The following is a 17,534-nucleotide window of genomic DNA, read 5'->3' as shown; positions in this document are numbered from 1 at the left end:
AGAACCTTACTACAGAGCAGTGTGGAAAGTACATCGACCACATACATCGAGTTATTCCACAAGTTATTCTAAATGGTGGAGAGGCAACAAACTTTTAAGTGGCTAACTGAACTTTCGATCTGTAAATACCATTGTTTACCACTAGTAAACCATTACTGAAAAAGTGAAGTTGGAACCAACAATTAAGAGAATGTGTATTAAGATATATATATGTTTGTGTGTGATGTAAATGTCTTGTTATAAATATATACATATGTTAATAAGATTAGTATTATTTTTGTCTATAGTCAATTTTTGTTTCATCCGCTTTTTTTCTTTCAATATACTTGGGTATTAGATTTGAGCAAATATTAATGATGTTAACAAAGAGGAAATTTGTACACACAGTATTTCTCAAAAATGTAAATATTTTTTACTATCTAATGCACTTTTAAATGTACATGGAATACTGGTATCTCTGCAGACAAACCTAAATACTGTATTGGACATTTAACACAATTTTTGTCAATGAATGTAACATAGGTTCACTGTATTTGAAATATAAAAGCTGTACATAGAAGGGATTTTTTAAAATACTTTTTTTTATTCTTTTGTTTGTTGTTTGGCATACTCTTTGAGTATTATATAATTAATGCATATCAATTAATATTGATTTTATTGTTTTAACATGGATATCTTTTCAGAAATATTTTTATGTTTATTGTATTGGCAGTTCCAGGTCATATCATTGACAAGTATGGAAGGTTCTTAGTGTGCATTGTGAATAAAATCATCTTAATTCAAAAATCTCAACACGTGTTAATTGTATATGTTTTGGATACCATGATAAGAGTGACATTTCGTCTGTGTCCTTAAATTTGTTTTGTGAAAATACTTGAACTGAAGTGAGCTCTGCTCTAAGACTATAAGTTGAGAATAGAACTAAATCAAAATTTAAATTTTCAAATTTTAATATTTTATTCAAATTTATACACATGACAGAAGAAAACTTTCTTAAATCATCAAAATTATTTTAAAAGTTATATTTGTGTGAAAATTTGTTTTAAATCTATTCTCAGTTTATGATCTTAGGCTTAAGGTAACTGGTGGATAACTCTTTCCCAGATAACTCCTTCCTTCTGATCACAAAATTGTCTATTGAAAATACCATAGGAAAAAAGCATCTGTAGATACAGAGCCCCCTCCCAAAGAAATATAATTAGGTTTCTTATGATTCAGCAGACGGACTGAAATACAAATGTATATTGATTTTGAAAAAAAACCCAAAACATTTACTTCCTGGCATAATTTGCTAAATACTGTATACAGGGGAATTTTCAGGCCCATTTTATTTTAAAATTTTGACCCCCTTGATCCATAGGTGGGGGAATTAAGAAATACACAGCATGATTTCATCAACAGAATTGCAACTGGATGAATTTAAAATGGGGCATAATTGTTTCCAAGTGTGAAAGGGCGAAAATAACCCTGTATGCAGTAGTAACTGTGAAAGAGAAAAGAAAAAAAAATACTACAATAAAATTTATTATTTAATAAAAGAACATCAATATTTTAAAGTCTATGTTCATCTCTTATTACATTTAAGAACATCAATATTTTAAAGTCTATGTTCATCTCTTATCACATTTAATATAAAAAAAACCCATGTGTTACAAATAATACTGAAATACACATGTATTGTAGTAAAATCAAAATCATATATGCCTCCAGCCAAATTCTGATCTTAGGGCAACTTTTCATTTAAGAGTCGAACACCAAACACTAGTATTGTAGTCCAAAGATGCTGAAGATTTCTTTACTTCTTCCTCTTCTGCAGCAACCCATTGTTTACCGAGTTTATTGCCTTCATCAGTCCATCTGTCATAGTTCTCTACATAGAGTTGAACGAGGCTGTGTCTCATCCTAGGGGACATCTTTTCTTTTCCTTTTCGCCCAGAAAAGTTCATGTTTCGACTCAATTCCTCCTCGTTGAAGAGGATCTTTGTCATTGTCCAAAGGAAGTTACCGGCTGAACAAGCTGAGTTTCTAGCTGTCTGCTGAAGTTCTTTGTTCACCACAAATTTACAATTTCCAGGCACAATGTCCTTTGGCGAACTAACATTATGGATGGTTGCATTTGATGGGCAGTTAGGCAGTATGGTGTTGTTTACAGATGAAAATGCAGAAACAACATCTGTCCTTGAAATTCCAACAGAAAGAGGCACCTCTTCCACACGATTTTCTTCATTTTCCTTGTCCTCCTCACTTTCTGTGTTCTCTTCATCCCTCTGTACATCACCATCCTCTTCCACCGGTCTGTCTGAGAACAAGTCATCTGGGGTAGGGGGTCCTTCACATGGCTGACAGTTCTCTTTCTCAAAAAGTTCAATGGCACTAAGAGGCTTCCTTTTGGGCTTTTGTGTCTCACTGGCACTTCTGTCTGTTCGGATTACACTAGGAGGGCATCTCGAAGTAGGGCATGGGGTTGTCATCTGCCTCAAGTAGTCACTGAGCCCACTAACCTCTTGTGGAGGATTTTCAAAAAGTTCCAGGAGTCTGCTGAGCTTATTGTTGGTCTCCACCTGCGTCTGCTGAATGAGGTCTAACTTTTCCAAGCAATGTTCCTTCACAGCGGGAGTGGACCACACGTCCATCTTAGACCTCGACAGGGAAACACTTGTCCTGGCATTTGCGGCTTTAATGTCTCTATCACTGCTTAGGACAACGACGGCATCAGTCTGAGTTGCACAGTTTGTACGATGGTTGGCGTCATTTTCGACCTGAAGCTGTATGACATCGGCTTGATCCACTGTGAGGTCACTGGTATAACACGGAGGCCTGTTTGGGGTGGCTATTTCATCTGTGGTATCTCCTCCACCTTGGAAAAGAACTTTAATTTTTCTTCCATCAGCCTAAGAAAAAAATGAAGTCAGATTTACTTTAAAGAACTTGATGGAAAATTTAAACAGGAAGCATTTGGACAATAGTTATACCATGAGTGAGTACAAGACACTCATCACTGCTTGAAAAAACACCTTTACAAAACTTTACTTGAGAAGTAAATTTCATTAAAGGTGCTCCAAAAAGCAAGGTCATCTTTGTATTAACTTTACAAAACGTAAAGGTGAAAAGGTAACCTTTTCTAACACGAAAAGATAATTAAATATAACCTTTCACCTTTAATGCCATATTAAAGTTTATTAAATATACATATTTTATAAAAGTCTTATTTAAATTCTGACTATTGTTTAATACACTTATACTTTGGATTTTCACAGTTAGTTTAAAGAATCTAATCTAGTCAGTACCCAGAATTTTAAGACAAATGTCAAAGATAATTTTAATTATCTTGTATCCATTTCCAGTTGAAATTAGTATTAGAAATGGTCATCTACAGAATCAAACACTCGACTCATCATTTTTTGACAGACTACACCTCAAATAATACAACAACTATGCTGTAAGCCAGGTTAGCTTAGTTGGAGCAGCTGGCGTTTTTTTTGATACATATTTAACATACATTACATTGAATGTGAAACAATAAAGCACTGGAATGCATTTGTAAAATATTTTACTTGTAATAAATTATACCCCTATCACAGACATTAAAAACCGCCCAGGCAAAAACCATAGATGGTTAACTATGGAAAACCTGTGTCCGTCGCTATGTAAATAATGTCTCAAGGGAGAATGCCGGACGTGCATTCAGTGCAATAGTTAAAAATGCACGAACACTCTATAATATTTGCATGTATGAAAAAATCCAAATTAAAATACATTTCAACAGTTTTGTTATTTCCATTACCAGTATATTTATACAAATATGATATATATTTTATATATAAAGCAAAAAAAAAATGTGTGTGTATTGAAGAGCACTGGCTTAGAATGATTTGAACACCTTACTGAATACTCATTTCTCAATGGCCTTCCTTTGGCCACGCCCACATATACAACCAAAACCATTAATATACGTTCCTCTCATACAATGTGTTCCCGCTCTACTACGAAACACGGGAAAAAAATATTATCTGCACCAGGATTGCCTACAACTCTCTGGATTGGATGGCATAGATTTTTTTTATGTACATTGATATTAATGATATATTAATTAATGATATAACAATGGGAAAAATTGGCATAGTGATAATTTTCATTTTCCAAACAAAAATGATCTAAAATATTCTGTATTTTGGCTTTGTATAATGTGAAAAAAATTACATAAAAGGCTATTTGATTTGCGCTTATATACAGGCTAATAACACCTTCAACTTGTAATGCAAAATGATGCATTTTACATATTCACAAACACAAAAAATGGTGAAAAATCTATTAGAATATATGTGAGGATGCAGTTTGCAAAATGCATGAGATTATGTATGAGTCCAGCTTCACCCAGTGAGCCTGTCTGTGCTTGACTTAGTTTAGATTATGTTTTTATGTCTGTGGTATATGTTAGTGTGTTTGCATATGTGTCCAGCTTCACACATTTTCATGCATGTGCTCGACTTCACACGCCTTGGAAAATATGTAATAGGTTGTGGCAGATGCATGTGTATTTGTGTATGTGTCCAGCTTCACACATTTTCATGTATGTGCTCGACTTCACACACCTTGGAAAATATGTAATAGGTTGTGGCAGATGCATGTGTATTTGTGTATGTGTCCAGCTTCACACATTTTCATGTATGTGCTCGACTTCACACACCTTGGAAAATATGTAATAGGTTATGGTAGATGCATGTTTGCATGTATCCAGATATATGCATTTTCATGTGTGTGCTCGATTTACATGTCATCAATGTAAAATATGTAAACATGGTGGTGTAAAACGTTTACAAGTGTATGATGCACACAGAGAAAAAAAAGTTCTGTGTGTTTTGTTCTGCAAGAGTGATCTTGTAAATAAACTACAATTGTGTCCTGTTGAGAAATTGACAATCATAATAAGTAACATATTCATTTTACATAACTGTACTGAAAATTACACATCCAGTTCAAATTACTGTTCTGAAAATTAAATTTATGCAAAAACTCTCTGGTTGAATAACATTCAAAATCATGAATGCTTGCATGTTCATCTATAAATCTCCAAGATATTTCCTAGTTATTTTGTAGCGCCGCACCGAGCAGTCTTACAACACATTTCATAATGTCAGTTTGCATGAATAAATTAATTTATCCTTGTTCCTCATATCTTGAAAATAGATGCCGAAATTCTAGTCTACAGTTTAATTACACAGCACATCACAAATAGAAACATTCAGGAAAAATAATTCACAAAAAATAAAATCCAAGTAAAACAATCACATGTACATATAAATCCAAGAAATATTACGTAATAGTCCAAGTAAGTGAGTAACTTTATCTATCTCTGACAGTTCTATCTATTAAGTCTTCTATATTTCCATCTTCCTATCTTATTCTAAAATTCTGTCGCGCTATATATATACTCAAGATCCGTTCCTGACGATCAGGAGCACATTACAAGATCCTTAAGATCAGGAGTCAATACACAGGTCATTACGATCAGCAGGGGGTTAGATAAGAGGAGGCGATTAATATACAGATAAGATTTATAGCATAAGTGTAGATTATAAAGTGTGAACAATTAAGTAATGAAGAGTGATTTACAGAAAAGATATTTTAAATCGTTACAAGTTTATATATTCTTGATCATATCATTGATAAGCGTATATATTCTTGATCATGACATCTGCATTGGATTCCCCTCTCTGACATCTTTTCTTGTTCACCAATTAGTTCAACAGTCATCTAGGTACTCAGGTGTTGTACAAGTCCAAATAATAAAATAATAATCATTTTCAAAATTATACAGAAAAACAATACAATTTTTAAAGAGGTTTTCATTACTTGTATTGAAATTAAAGCACAAGCTTTTGAAGACATACTTAAGTAAATTAAAACATGTATAACTAAACATAATGGAAATTTAAACAATGCGACTCAATGTCAAACATATGATAGTGATACATCTGTAATATCCATGAAACTTACTGAGATACTTAAAATGTTTGTGGCGTGCTTTCACTAAGCTAAGCAATATATAAACATTTCTTGATTACACGTTGAAGTCCAAGGCTTAAAAAAAATAAGTTTGTTTCCTGTAACATTCCCAAAAAATCAAGGGTCGGTAGGTCGGAATTTTTTTTTTTTTTGCTTATGAATGGTGAAACATCCCCAGACTGAAAATACCAGGTGTTATATTTACAGTGGACACCCAACATGGCATCCAAAATGGCTGCCTAGCGGCAGAAAACAAACTTCAAAAAGTTGTAGGGGGAAACTGTTGTTACAATAATGATTACTCTTTATATTTAAGGTAGATGTAAACTAGGTTGACATATTTTATGTCTCAAATTAAGCTACAAGCTATTGTTTTAATTTAACAAATGGAATCAGCTGATTTATCAAAAAAAGTTTTGCCATTTGTCAGCTGGGGAAAAAAAATCCACCGAGGGATAATTTGAATGGGTCGGTCGGGTTACAGGAAACAAACATATTTTTTTTAGGCCCAATCCTCACCTGACTTGCACATTCATATGGATTGGTTCTATGCTGATGATCCCTTTCAACAATCTTCATCACAACATCTGAAAGTCACCCATCTTCAAAATTAAATCTGTCGCTCACCTCAAATGTATATAGACTCCCTGTACAAATGCATGGAAAATAAAATTTTGAATAAAAAATGAATTATCTCTTCACCATACCCGGCCTCTTTAAAAAATGTGAGAAAATAATTTAAATACTTTTCTTTAGATAAAATCATGTAGTGAGTATCCAGCAATGGTGAAAAAAAGTTATCTCTAGAATTTTACATTTACATTGAATGAAAAATGCAGTGTTCCCTCTACTTAAAAAAACTCGAAAGATATTACCTATAATGGAAATAAGGTACACCTGTGACTGGTGACTCAGGCACAACCAATAAACACAAGACCTTTCCATCCTTAGCAGCATGCATTAGCTCCATATTCCTTGTTTCTACAAAAAATATACAATGAAAATTAAAAAAACTGAGAGTGGAGAGTGTTACATGTACTTGGGGGAACAGAGGAAGGAATTTTGAAGTCAAGATTAATTATATTTCTGCCAGTGTTGGGACGGATAAATTTTCATGATAAAATGAAACGAATTATTCGCAACAAATAAGACACATGTATTACCTTGCAGTCACCGTCGCACATAATGTATACATACAACTGACAACATCCCAAATCCCTTTCTTTGTTGTTTACTTGGCGGAATTTTCGTTTCCTTTTTAGACTGGTTCCCATACATTGTCGTGAATAAGTCCTACGTTTATTGGTTTTGTTTACAAGCTTCAATATCAATGAAATCTCCCGCACATTTACAGCCTGTATTGTTAACTACTAAAACATACTTTACAATGAATTTTCAGCTCAGTATTATGTTATCCTCTTCATTCAAGTAATATGTAAACTTTTCTCGAATATAAACGAACGATCTACTCTGATAAGTAACCCAAATATGGCACTGTGTATTCGGTTGAATAGCCAATCATTTCAAATCAAGTGGAGCGGGTCTGCATCGCTATTTTGACGAAGTTTGCAACCTGTGGTAATTTTTTGAAACCTCATCTAAATTTAAGGAGATTCTTGTCTTGACAACTGCTCGAACTCCTGGATTGGCATGCACTGCAGGTTTGTTTACGATTTCCAGCCATTTTCACTTTCAGCATAGATCAGTACATTGTGCATACATGTAGTGAAACAATGAAAGTCAGGCAAAATTTCACTGTATATGTTATTTACTGCCAGAATGTTAGATTAGTATTTTGATAATTTGGGGATTAAGTGTTTATGGGTTTCAGTTTATTCTGTAAAGGTGTATGTCTCTGGAATATTAAACAAGACAAAGAAAAACAATTCTGGAGTGGGACTAAAATGAGTAGTTAAAACCGAGCCGGGCCGGGAATTTGAAACTGAAACCGGGTTTTTGCTAATTACTGAGAATATACACAATCAGTTGTCATAAAACTTAGTTACAGATGTATTTATGCCTTGGCTGAGAGTTTAAACTCCGAAATTGACAAATAAGTTTATTTTATTTATAACATTTTGTATTTTAATTGTGTCCATTTTGTTAAAATACAGGTTGAGTGAAATCAGTATGCAGATTGTTGAAGGGAAAACATCAAGACGGGGCGAGGAAGACGACAAAACATGATTGAGGATCCCAAAGTTCTTTGGTACAAGCACATTTTTAAAAAATCAAATAATAAGTATCGTGAAATATTAGTTAAACAAACATTTACATTATTTAGTGCTTGACTTGCTCGGGAGTCATTAGTGTCTAATGTATTCATATAAAATGTTCAATTTCTATTGTATAGGCTCAAGCTACTCAGCCTACCATGAGAAAATTAAAAGATCTGCCATGAAGAAGAGGCGGGTTCTCAAGTTTCATATTATAGATGGCAAGTATTGTTTAGATTTAATTTTAAAGTTTTCTTGATAAAAAAAGGGTGTTTGACAGTTCATAGCTATATTAACTGTGATTGCTTTGTGTATGAATTTTCAAAATCAATTCATTCTTTGGTGACCATGTGCTTCAAACTCATAATTTTTAATAAAAATATTGACTATATATTTGTCCAGGTGTATAAAATGTTTAATCACTGTATGAATTCTATTTCAGCATGATTGTCATGTTCAATTTGAGGGACTCTCACCTAAAGTCCTTTTACTGTTCCATATCAGGAAAAAGTTCATGAGCAGAAACATGCTATTTGGGAAAAAGGTACATATATCCTAAACCATAACTTGAGTATGATTCTGTACACATGTACAGCTAAGCTAAATATGTAGCACTATTTTGTTCTTTTTGTAAACTGACTACTGAGTAGTCAGGAAAACCTATCATTTCTTTATGTTTCAGGGATTTATTCTTTGATTGTGATAAGTACCCTTGAAAAGTACATAATTCTCAAATTGTAATTTTAGGCATTAGGCTTTTTGTGATAAGGGATACATGACCTAACCCATTGATTCTTCATATAATATGTCAATAATAAGAGGTCCACTCATCTTATTAAATTAATACAATTTTTATTTTTAAGGTTAAAGGTCATGTATGAACTTTTTATTTATTAATTAGGTTGTGAATTGTTTTTCGTTTTTCGTTTTATTAATCATGGTATTGTGAATTCTGATAACAGATGCCTTTGAAAATATTCATACTTATGCATAGCATTTTAGGAAAAGCATTAGAAGAATGCCTGCATGGGAAGAAAAGTTTTGGACTCTGAAAAGGGAGATTTGACAAATACATTTTGACAGTTATTGATTTCCACTGTAACCAATATCCACAAGAAAGAGGAACGTAGTAGTTTTATGTTGATTCACAACTTTAAATTCAAGAATGTACAGTTGGTTTTATTATAAAACATGTCGCTTACGAAAAAACATTTTCGTGAAGTGTACTCTGTCTTCGATACTTATTTATGTGTATGTGACTTGCAGGATAGGATGTGGGCAACATATACTGTCAAGAATCTTGATGTTTTTGATCTTATGTTTGTAAAAAAAAATTGTAATAAACAAAGTTAAAGTCAACTTTTTGTTACTTTGTGTATATTAATTATGATGTCCAGATTTCCGCAGTATCGACTTGGAAGAAAAATCTTATTTATAAATTGCATAAGGCTTTATTCACTAGAATGGAAAACAGAAATTAACTTTTGTGGTAATTAAAGATGGTATTTATTTAAATTTTAAGATCTGTAATTATCAGATTTAATATATCCTAAATATGGTGTTTAATGGTTGTAAATATTAACTTTACTTTTTCGTAAAGTCAAGACAATGTGGGACATTACATCATATTTAAGTGCATGTAAAGTTAATGTAAAGGTTACCTTTTCCAACTTTGACTTTTTTCAGAAAAACCAATTAAAGGCATTGTAAATAATAAATTTACATTATCTTTACTTGTTTTGTAAAGCCAAATTTTCATGCAGTGATATGACATGGACCACAAAGCTCACTTGACAATTTTTAGCCCTAGATTATTGAATTATTTTTTAGAATTTAATATTTGTATGAAAAATTAAATTCTAACCTGATATTATTAATCTGATACTCTATTCGATTTTAAACAACGTGGGGATACTTTGATATTTAGGCCAAAATAAAATTATTGTTTGTTTGGAATTGCCTCCCGCCTCATTGTAATGCCCCCTCCTGAAAAAAAAATTATTGACCAAATTTAGGAAGATATTTTTTTATTTCATTTTTACATCAAATTTTTTGCCCGTTATTACATGCACCATACAAACACTGAAATGAAGTGTCAGATCTATGCAAAATTAGGTTTCTTTGTTGACGGTAGATACTTTTTTTTTAAGTCAGAAAAATGTTTTTACTGTTTTTATTTTTAAAAAATTTAAATTTCTCTACAATTAAAAAAAAAATAATTTCCCTCCCTCCCTCCTGTGTCTGAAACCCTTCAGGCGGTAATTTCAAACGAACAATTTTTTAAGGATGGCCTTATTGATCAACCTGGGAATGAAGAAGATTTAAAGAGACTCTTTTGATATCTTTTAATGTTGCGTGTTGAGTGTTGCTATCGAAAACTATTTTAAGGTACATTGATACTCTGATAAGAGAGATAATTCTTAATGACACAAATCTCTATTATTCCTTTATAAATTTGTCAAGTTGAAGTGCCTTTTTTGTCAAATTTTGCCCCACAAGCCAAGATAAAAGTATTTGTATTTTATTAAGTATATACTTTTCTTTTGGAAAATTATAAACGTTAAAGAAACATTTTATATGAGTAAGCAGAGGGTTTATGAACCTTAAGGCAAGGCAGGGTAATTATAAGATTTAACAAGAAGCCCAGTGGTCACATCGCTCAAGAATATTTGTATGTAATCCTTCTTAAAACTCTTATCAGATATAATGGCCCCATCCTTGTCACAAAGGTAATGATTTGAATAAAATTGAATACAGTACAAGATGATGCTTCATTATAACTATAACCAATCATGGCTTTGCTGGGTTTTTTTTATTTCCCTATGTTAAACTTTGATCCCCCATTGCAGCCCCACCCTACCCCAGGGGGCCATGATTTAATCAAACTTGAATCTATACTACCTGAGATTGCTTCTACACATGTTTCATCTTTTCTGTCACCATGGTTATTGATGAGAAAATTTTTAAAATATGACATTAATTATTCATTAATTTATAATTATCTCCCCTTGGAAGAGGGCAAGGCCCTTTAATTGAACCAACTTCAAACCCTTCACCTAAGGATACTTTGTGGCAAGTTTGGTTGAAATTTGTGATGACAACAACAAAGACAATGATGACAACAGACAAATTTAGATCTGAGCCTTCGGCTCATTTGCCTAGTTCTTATCAGCTGATTTGTTTTGCTTGTTTTTGCCTCCAAAAACATTTTCACTAAACATTTTAGTCTGTCTGCCCATTCACCCACTATTCTGTCTATCTGTAACATTTTTCTTTCACTGCAAGACTTTGAGACATTTGAACATTTGCAATGAAATTTTACAAAACTTTTACTTCTGGGCTAAAGAAGACCTAAAATATTTTTTTGGAGGTCAAAAGGTCAACAATCATAGTAATAAACTCAACCTCCAGAATACTTTGTAAAAGATAGGTATTTTAAACAGTATACTAGTTTCCATATTGCCTTGGCACGTTTTTTTTAAAATTTGCTTTTAAATTAGCATGTAATTCTGCAAATATGGCATCCTCCCCATTCTGCGAATGATCTTCAAATTTCTTTACTTAGTCCGGGGACACAAATTCTCTTTATAAGCTTGTTGAAAAGTTAAATCATTTTCATCCTGTCAACATAAGACTTAAATATAAAAATTTAATTGGCCATCGATGAAAAGGCAGTTTTAAATATGATATGGGCCAAAAATGAATAATGAATTTTTCCTTTCAGTGACCTTGAACTTGCACTGCTTGAAAAAACAGCTTTACAAAACTTTACTTCCAAAGTAAATTTTATTAAAGGTGAACCAATATGCAAGGTCATCTTTGTATTAACTTTACGGAAAGTAAAGGTTTAAAGGTTACCTTTACAAACACTAAAATTTATTTAAATATGACCTTTCAACTTTAATTTCATGAAGTTTCACCTTTAATGTATTTAAATATGATTTGATATCATTGTCTTTATTCAATCTTTTTTTTTAACACATTAAAGGTTACCTTTACGCACACGGAAATGTAATTAAATATGACCTTTAACCTTTTGTTATAAAAATGTCATTAAATATGATTATTTTTTTAAGTTATATACAGGAGCTTTGGCTTTAAATTCTGTTTGGGACCTTCGTATCAAACTTTGTGTAACTGTTGTTCATTGGGAGAAGGCAAACTTTTGTTTAAGTACTCTATTCTATGGATTCGATTTGTACCTCCTTTTAATAAACAATTTTTATGCACCTTAACATACTCATTCACTTTATGGTCCTCTAAACTTCCTACCAAACAAATTTAATTTCAAGTTTCCTTACTTTGAAATATATGTCAGTTTGAAAGGTACACATGGGATGGATCTCGCTCTGACCAACACTCGCAATGAACAATGTGTGCGTGTGGTCGCCTGTCGTGGTTTTACTTATATATATTATTAATGTATATTGATTAATTACTGACCAATATGTCTCATATGAACAAGGACACATTAATTTTTTCAGCACACAGATTTTTTAAATTATATTCATAACATTTGGTAGACAGACTGCATTTCAAACTTATCTTGCATTTGTATTACGTCAAATTAAAAATACAGTCATTCTAAATTCATGATTTATTTCAGTAAAAATAAAAGCAAAATGAACGATAAAAATCACAAACAGAAACATTAAAAAAAAAACAAGTAACAAATTCAAAGTCAAGAAATACATGAAAAGGTTTGTATTAATCTATAATTGTTTTTCTTAAAAAAAATGATAATAAACTTGACAGCCAAATATAATGAGCAATATTATCATTAATGTAGCAGCAAAATGATTCAAGTAAGAAAAATGAAACAAAACAGAAAATTATATGCATTAGCAATTGCAACATATTTTTTTGGTATTCTCATTTTTGTCGGGAATTTTCAACAACTTGAAAATGAATTCACAATGTCAAAAATCAGAAAACACATTTAAAAAAGAATATCAACCATTTATAACCACTAATATTTGTCCATTAGACAATATACACTTGTTTGAAAAATAAATAAAATACAGCAAAATGACTATAAAAGCGAGAAAAATGAAACAAAGCAGAAAATTATATGCATTAGCAATTGCAACAAATATTTTTTTTTGTATTCTCATTTTTGTCAGGAATATTCAACAATTTGAAAATGAATTCACAATGTCAAAAATCAGAAAAACACATTTAAAAAAGAATATCCACCATTTTTGACCACTAATATTTGTCAATTAGACAATAAACACTTGTTTGAAAAATAAATAAAATACAGCAAAATGACTAAAGTAAGAAAAATGAAACAAAGCAGAAAATTATATGCATTAGCAATTGCAACAAATATTTTTTTGTATTCTCATTTTTGTCAGGAATATTAAACAACTTGAAAATGAATTCACTATGTCAAAAATCAGAAAACACATTTAAAAAAGAATATCCACCATGTTTGACCACTAATATTTGTCAATTAAACAATAAACACTTGTTTGAAAAATAAATAAAATACATTTGAACATTTTGAAATTTAAGTGTCTAGCTTCAATTTAAAAAAAGTCATAACAAAATAAGAATTTAGTGATTTTGAAAATGAATGTGTATATACATGCGTGCTCTGTGTGTCACGCTTCACACATGAACATGTCTGTGCTGACTTCAAAAAGGGAAAAGTGTGTGTGTGTATATATACATGCGTGCTCTGTGTGTCACGCTTCACACATGAACATGTCTGTGCTGACTTCACAAAGCGAAAAGTGTGTGTGTGTGTAAGTGTGTATATACATGCGTGCTCTGTGTGTCACGCTTCACACATGAACATGTCTGTGCTGACTTCACAAAGCGAAAAATGTGTGTGTGTTGAAGTGTGTATATACATGCGTGCTCTGTGTGTCACGCTTCACACATGAACATGTCTGTGCTGACTTCACAAAGCGAAAAATGTGTGTGTGTTGAAGTGTGTATATACATGCGTGCTCTGTGTGTCACGCTTCACACATGAACATGTCTGTGCTGACTTCACAAAGCGAATAGTGTGTGTGTGTGTGTTGAAGTGTGTATATACATGCGTGCTCTGTGTGTCACGCTTCACACATGAACATGTCTGTGCTGACTTCACAAAGTGAATAATGTGCGTGTGTTGAAGTGTGTTTATACATGTGTGCTCTGTGTGTCATGCTTCACACATGAACATGTCTGTGCTGACTTCACAAAGTGTAAAGTGTGTGTGTGTCAGATGTGTATAATTATATACATGTGTGCTCTATGTGCCAGGGTTCAAAAAACATGTATTGTGTACAAATGAACATGTAGATGTCAAGACCAAAAAAAAAAAAAAAGTAAAAAGTGCCAAAATAATCAAGCAACAGAACAAATATTCTTCAACATTGTTTCACTCTAAAAAATATCTTATGCATGCATAAACAGTGACATAAAATCTAGTTTTATGTAGCTTGTTACATTTCAACATAAAAACCTTTCTCTAGGCATCACCACAATAACATTATGTCCACTTACTTCATCTTTTGCATATACAAATTTAGACTTAATTCTTTGTACAGGTATATACATTGATGGTCCTTCAACATCAAACAGATCACAACTCCATGCTCCAACTGGCTTTCCATAGTAATTTAGTATATGTTCGTTTGGCTTTGAAAACCAATTAACTCGAGCTATTAGATGCACACACGATTTTCCATCAACTATTATATTGTGCAGTAAAATGTTTTCAATCTGTCCTGGTCTAGGTGAGAGTCCAACATCTTCGTAATCACAGATTTCCCCATCATCTTTATGCCAATACGCATTTATCATTGAGGACCTATTACTTCGTCCCAGTTTGATGCCTAACACTGAACCAAAGAAATCTACATACTTTGTAGATCTGCAAGTACTACAGACAGTGATTCTACTTTCTACAGTATTTGGATATAAAACATTGTACATTCTTCTTAAAAAAAATACATCTCTTTCACTTAAAGTACAGTTTTTCAGTGTAGATATTTTTACACCATCAAATGAATCTATTTTCCAACACAATGATTCAACACGAACATCTTTAGATGACATTTTTACAAGCTCATAACTGGCACCTGTGTTCATCTGACTTAATGTTCCTCTTTCATTGTCTTCATGCAAGACCTTAAGTTTTTGAAAATCTGGTCCAAATTGTTCTTCTAGAATTTCATCCGAAAAAAGGTCAACAGCATGACTGTTTTTTAAAAACCTTCTCATGAGCTGAATTTCAATATTTCTTTTGTTAGTGGGTATTGACCCCAAAATCCCATTTTCCCTTTCAAAGCTAAATAGCCAAAATGAGTATACAGGTCCAAAGTCATATAAACATTTGTCGAGATGAGCATGCAAGTGCATATTTGGAGTGATACATTCACTTCCAAATGCCTGTTCTACTTTCTTACAAAAAGAAATTAACAAAAGATGCGCAACCTTTACATTATTTTTTGATAAAGTTCGTGTACAGAGTATTTTACATGCCAATACAAATTTTCTCCAGTATTCTAAATGCTCACCTGGCAAAACCCCTTTTAATGCATAGATAGAAAAAAGAACTGTCCAATTTTTAAACTGATCGGCATTAAAGAATCCGAAACTACTAGCCATTTTCTGGGGAAGTTTTCCAACATCTGATGGACAAAATATTTTTTCAATCCGTTTTTGTATTATTTCAAAATGCTCCGGTAGTAAAACCTTATGATCTTTCCATAATAACAGCATTCGTTTTGCAGTGCCCAAAAATAAATTGTGCATAGGGTCGATAATAGTCATTGTTACAGGATCAAAATACTCTAATTCTAGCAAAACAGAATATCTCACTCCATATTCTTCTCTAATTTTTCCCTACTAGATTTTGTCTTGCTTCTAACAATTTTTTTTACAATTTCTTTGTGATCTTCCAAATTTCTATGTTCCCAAAGAGATATATCAAATCCACCATAATTCTTTTCTCCCACCCCACCTTCGAATGCTTTCATACACTTGTTGCAACCTTTAGTTGCTGCATGCCCTAAAAACCCACACAATTTTCTACTTGCTGGAACATCACAGCCAACACAAATTAAAGCTAATTTGAATATTACAGGTTGTGATGGCGAGTTGAAACTCTTCATACAGAAACCGTTCCAAGCTTGTTTTAGTTCTTCAACTAAGGGCTCAATAAATGTATTAGTGGGAGGCTCTGATTTCATATCAGGAATAAGACCAACTAAAATGACATTTTTCTTTTTGAATCGCTCACTTCTTGGCAGATTTAAAATGGTCAAATAAATAGCACCCACAGAATAGTTTGTATACTTAAATGGCTGGAACCAATCTACATTAAGCATAATGCCATAATTACGTCTTGATGTGAAAAAATTAAATTTCCCTCCATTAAAACATTTCCAAACATTGCCATCGTAAACATCCATTAAAATTTCATCTGGTACATTTCTATTGCGCCAAGTTTCACAAAGATCTTCAAAACCTTCTCTGTTTACTAAAATTTGCAAACTTTCTTCAATGCTCTTATAACAAAAATTTTTTCTTGGTACAAGTTTTTTCACACCGTTAATGTTAACTGACTTTAAAAGAAATTCTCCACAAGGTTTTCGAAAGTGCCTCAGAGCATGATTTGGAAACAAAATATTTGTACATTTCTTGGACATTTCATCACCTTCAATAATGTCAACACACTCAGAAAAATTATAAATAGCAAAACATTTTGGACAAACTGCATATTTTCGAAACATATCATTTCTAAAGGAAATACTCTTATTCAACTGATATAAATTTGATGGAAACTTCTTGTACAATTCTTGAGTAAATTCAGAAGTAGCTGACACCAAATACAAAATTGATTTGACAAGAAGAAGTAAATAAGAAAGTGCAAGATCAGACACATAAAACAAGGACTGCCAGCGCAATAATACTTTCAAAACAGAAATAATCAAAAAATTGATATTATCTAATTCTTGACTTGATTCTTCTTCCTCCTCCAAAAAGGCGTTGATATCTATGTCACACAATTCCTCTTCATCATCAGAAGACTCAGAAAAACAGATATCATTCATTTGAACTTCTTCTTCTATTGGAAAATTGTCCTCGTCTTCGTCGTCAATGCTTGGCAAGGTTAGATTTTGAGGTATCTCTGGATCTGACACAGAATTTACCAAGGGGTCTGATTGAACCATTCCAACATCATCACTGGAAGACTGTGTTTGATTTGATGGACAAGTGTGTCTCAAAAGATGTCTTCCAGAATACTCTTCACCACAACCTGAACATGTTTTTGGTTCCCTCCGTTTTCTTTTGCGCTCCATTTTCATAAAG

The 17,534-nt window shown here is 32.4% G+C and overlaps 2 protein-coding genes and 2 long non-coding RNA genes across 4 annotated transcripts in view; 1 reads left to right on the top strand and 3 right to left on the bottom strand.

Moving 5' to 3' along the window:
- Positions 1 to 1,612: 1,612 nt before the first annotated feature.
- LOC134262262 (uncharacterized) overlaps positions 1,613 to 17,534 on the bottom strand; it is a 37,978-nt gene continuing 22,056 nt past the window's right edge. The window contains exon 2 of the mRNA XM_062744633.1: positions 1,613 to 2,891. Within this exon, the coding sequence (XP_062600617.1) occupies positions 1,737 to 2,633 (897 nt within the window). The 5' untranslated portion in view covers positions 2,634 to 2,891 and the 3' untranslated portion in view covers positions 1,613 to 1,736. The remainder of the gene's footprint in view (positions 2,892 to 17,534) is intronic.
- On the bottom strand, positions 6,531 to 7,266 carry LOC134262261 (uncharacterized). The gene is made up of 3 exons (XR_009990991.1): positions 7,170 to 7,266; positions 6,882 to 6,987; positions 6,531 to 6,653 (listed from the first exon to the last, which is right to left on the bottom strand). It is a non-coding gene; the product is annotated as an uncharacterized LOC134262261 (long non-coding RNA).
- On the top strand, positions 7,494 to 8,447 carry LOC134262260 (uncharacterized). The gene is made up of 3 exons (XR_009990990.1): positions 7,494 to 7,667; positions 8,121 to 8,215; positions 8,360 to 8,447. It is a non-coding gene; the product is annotated as an uncharacterized LOC134262260 (long non-coding RNA).
- Positions 16,037 to 17,530, bottom strand: LOC134262264 (uncharacterized). The gene has a single exon (XM_062744634.1). It carries the CDS (start codon positions 17,528 to 17,530, stop codon positions 16,037 to 16,039), a length of 1,494 nt encoding a protein of 497 aa, XP_062600618.1.

This window comes from Saccostrea cucullata, unplaced genomic scaffold (genome assembly GCF_032062105.1).
Source record: "Saccostrea cucullata isolate Sc308-1 unplaced genomic scaffold, CSIRO_AGI_Scuc_v1 ctg528, whole genome shotgun sequence".
Taxonomy (NCBI): domain Eukaryota; kingdom Metazoa; phylum Mollusca; class Bivalvia; order Ostreida; family Ostreidae; genus Saccostrea; species Saccostrea cuccullata.
The sequence above is the reverse complement of the archived record's forward strand: the minus strand, read 5'-3'. Positions and strand labels throughout refer to the sequence as shown.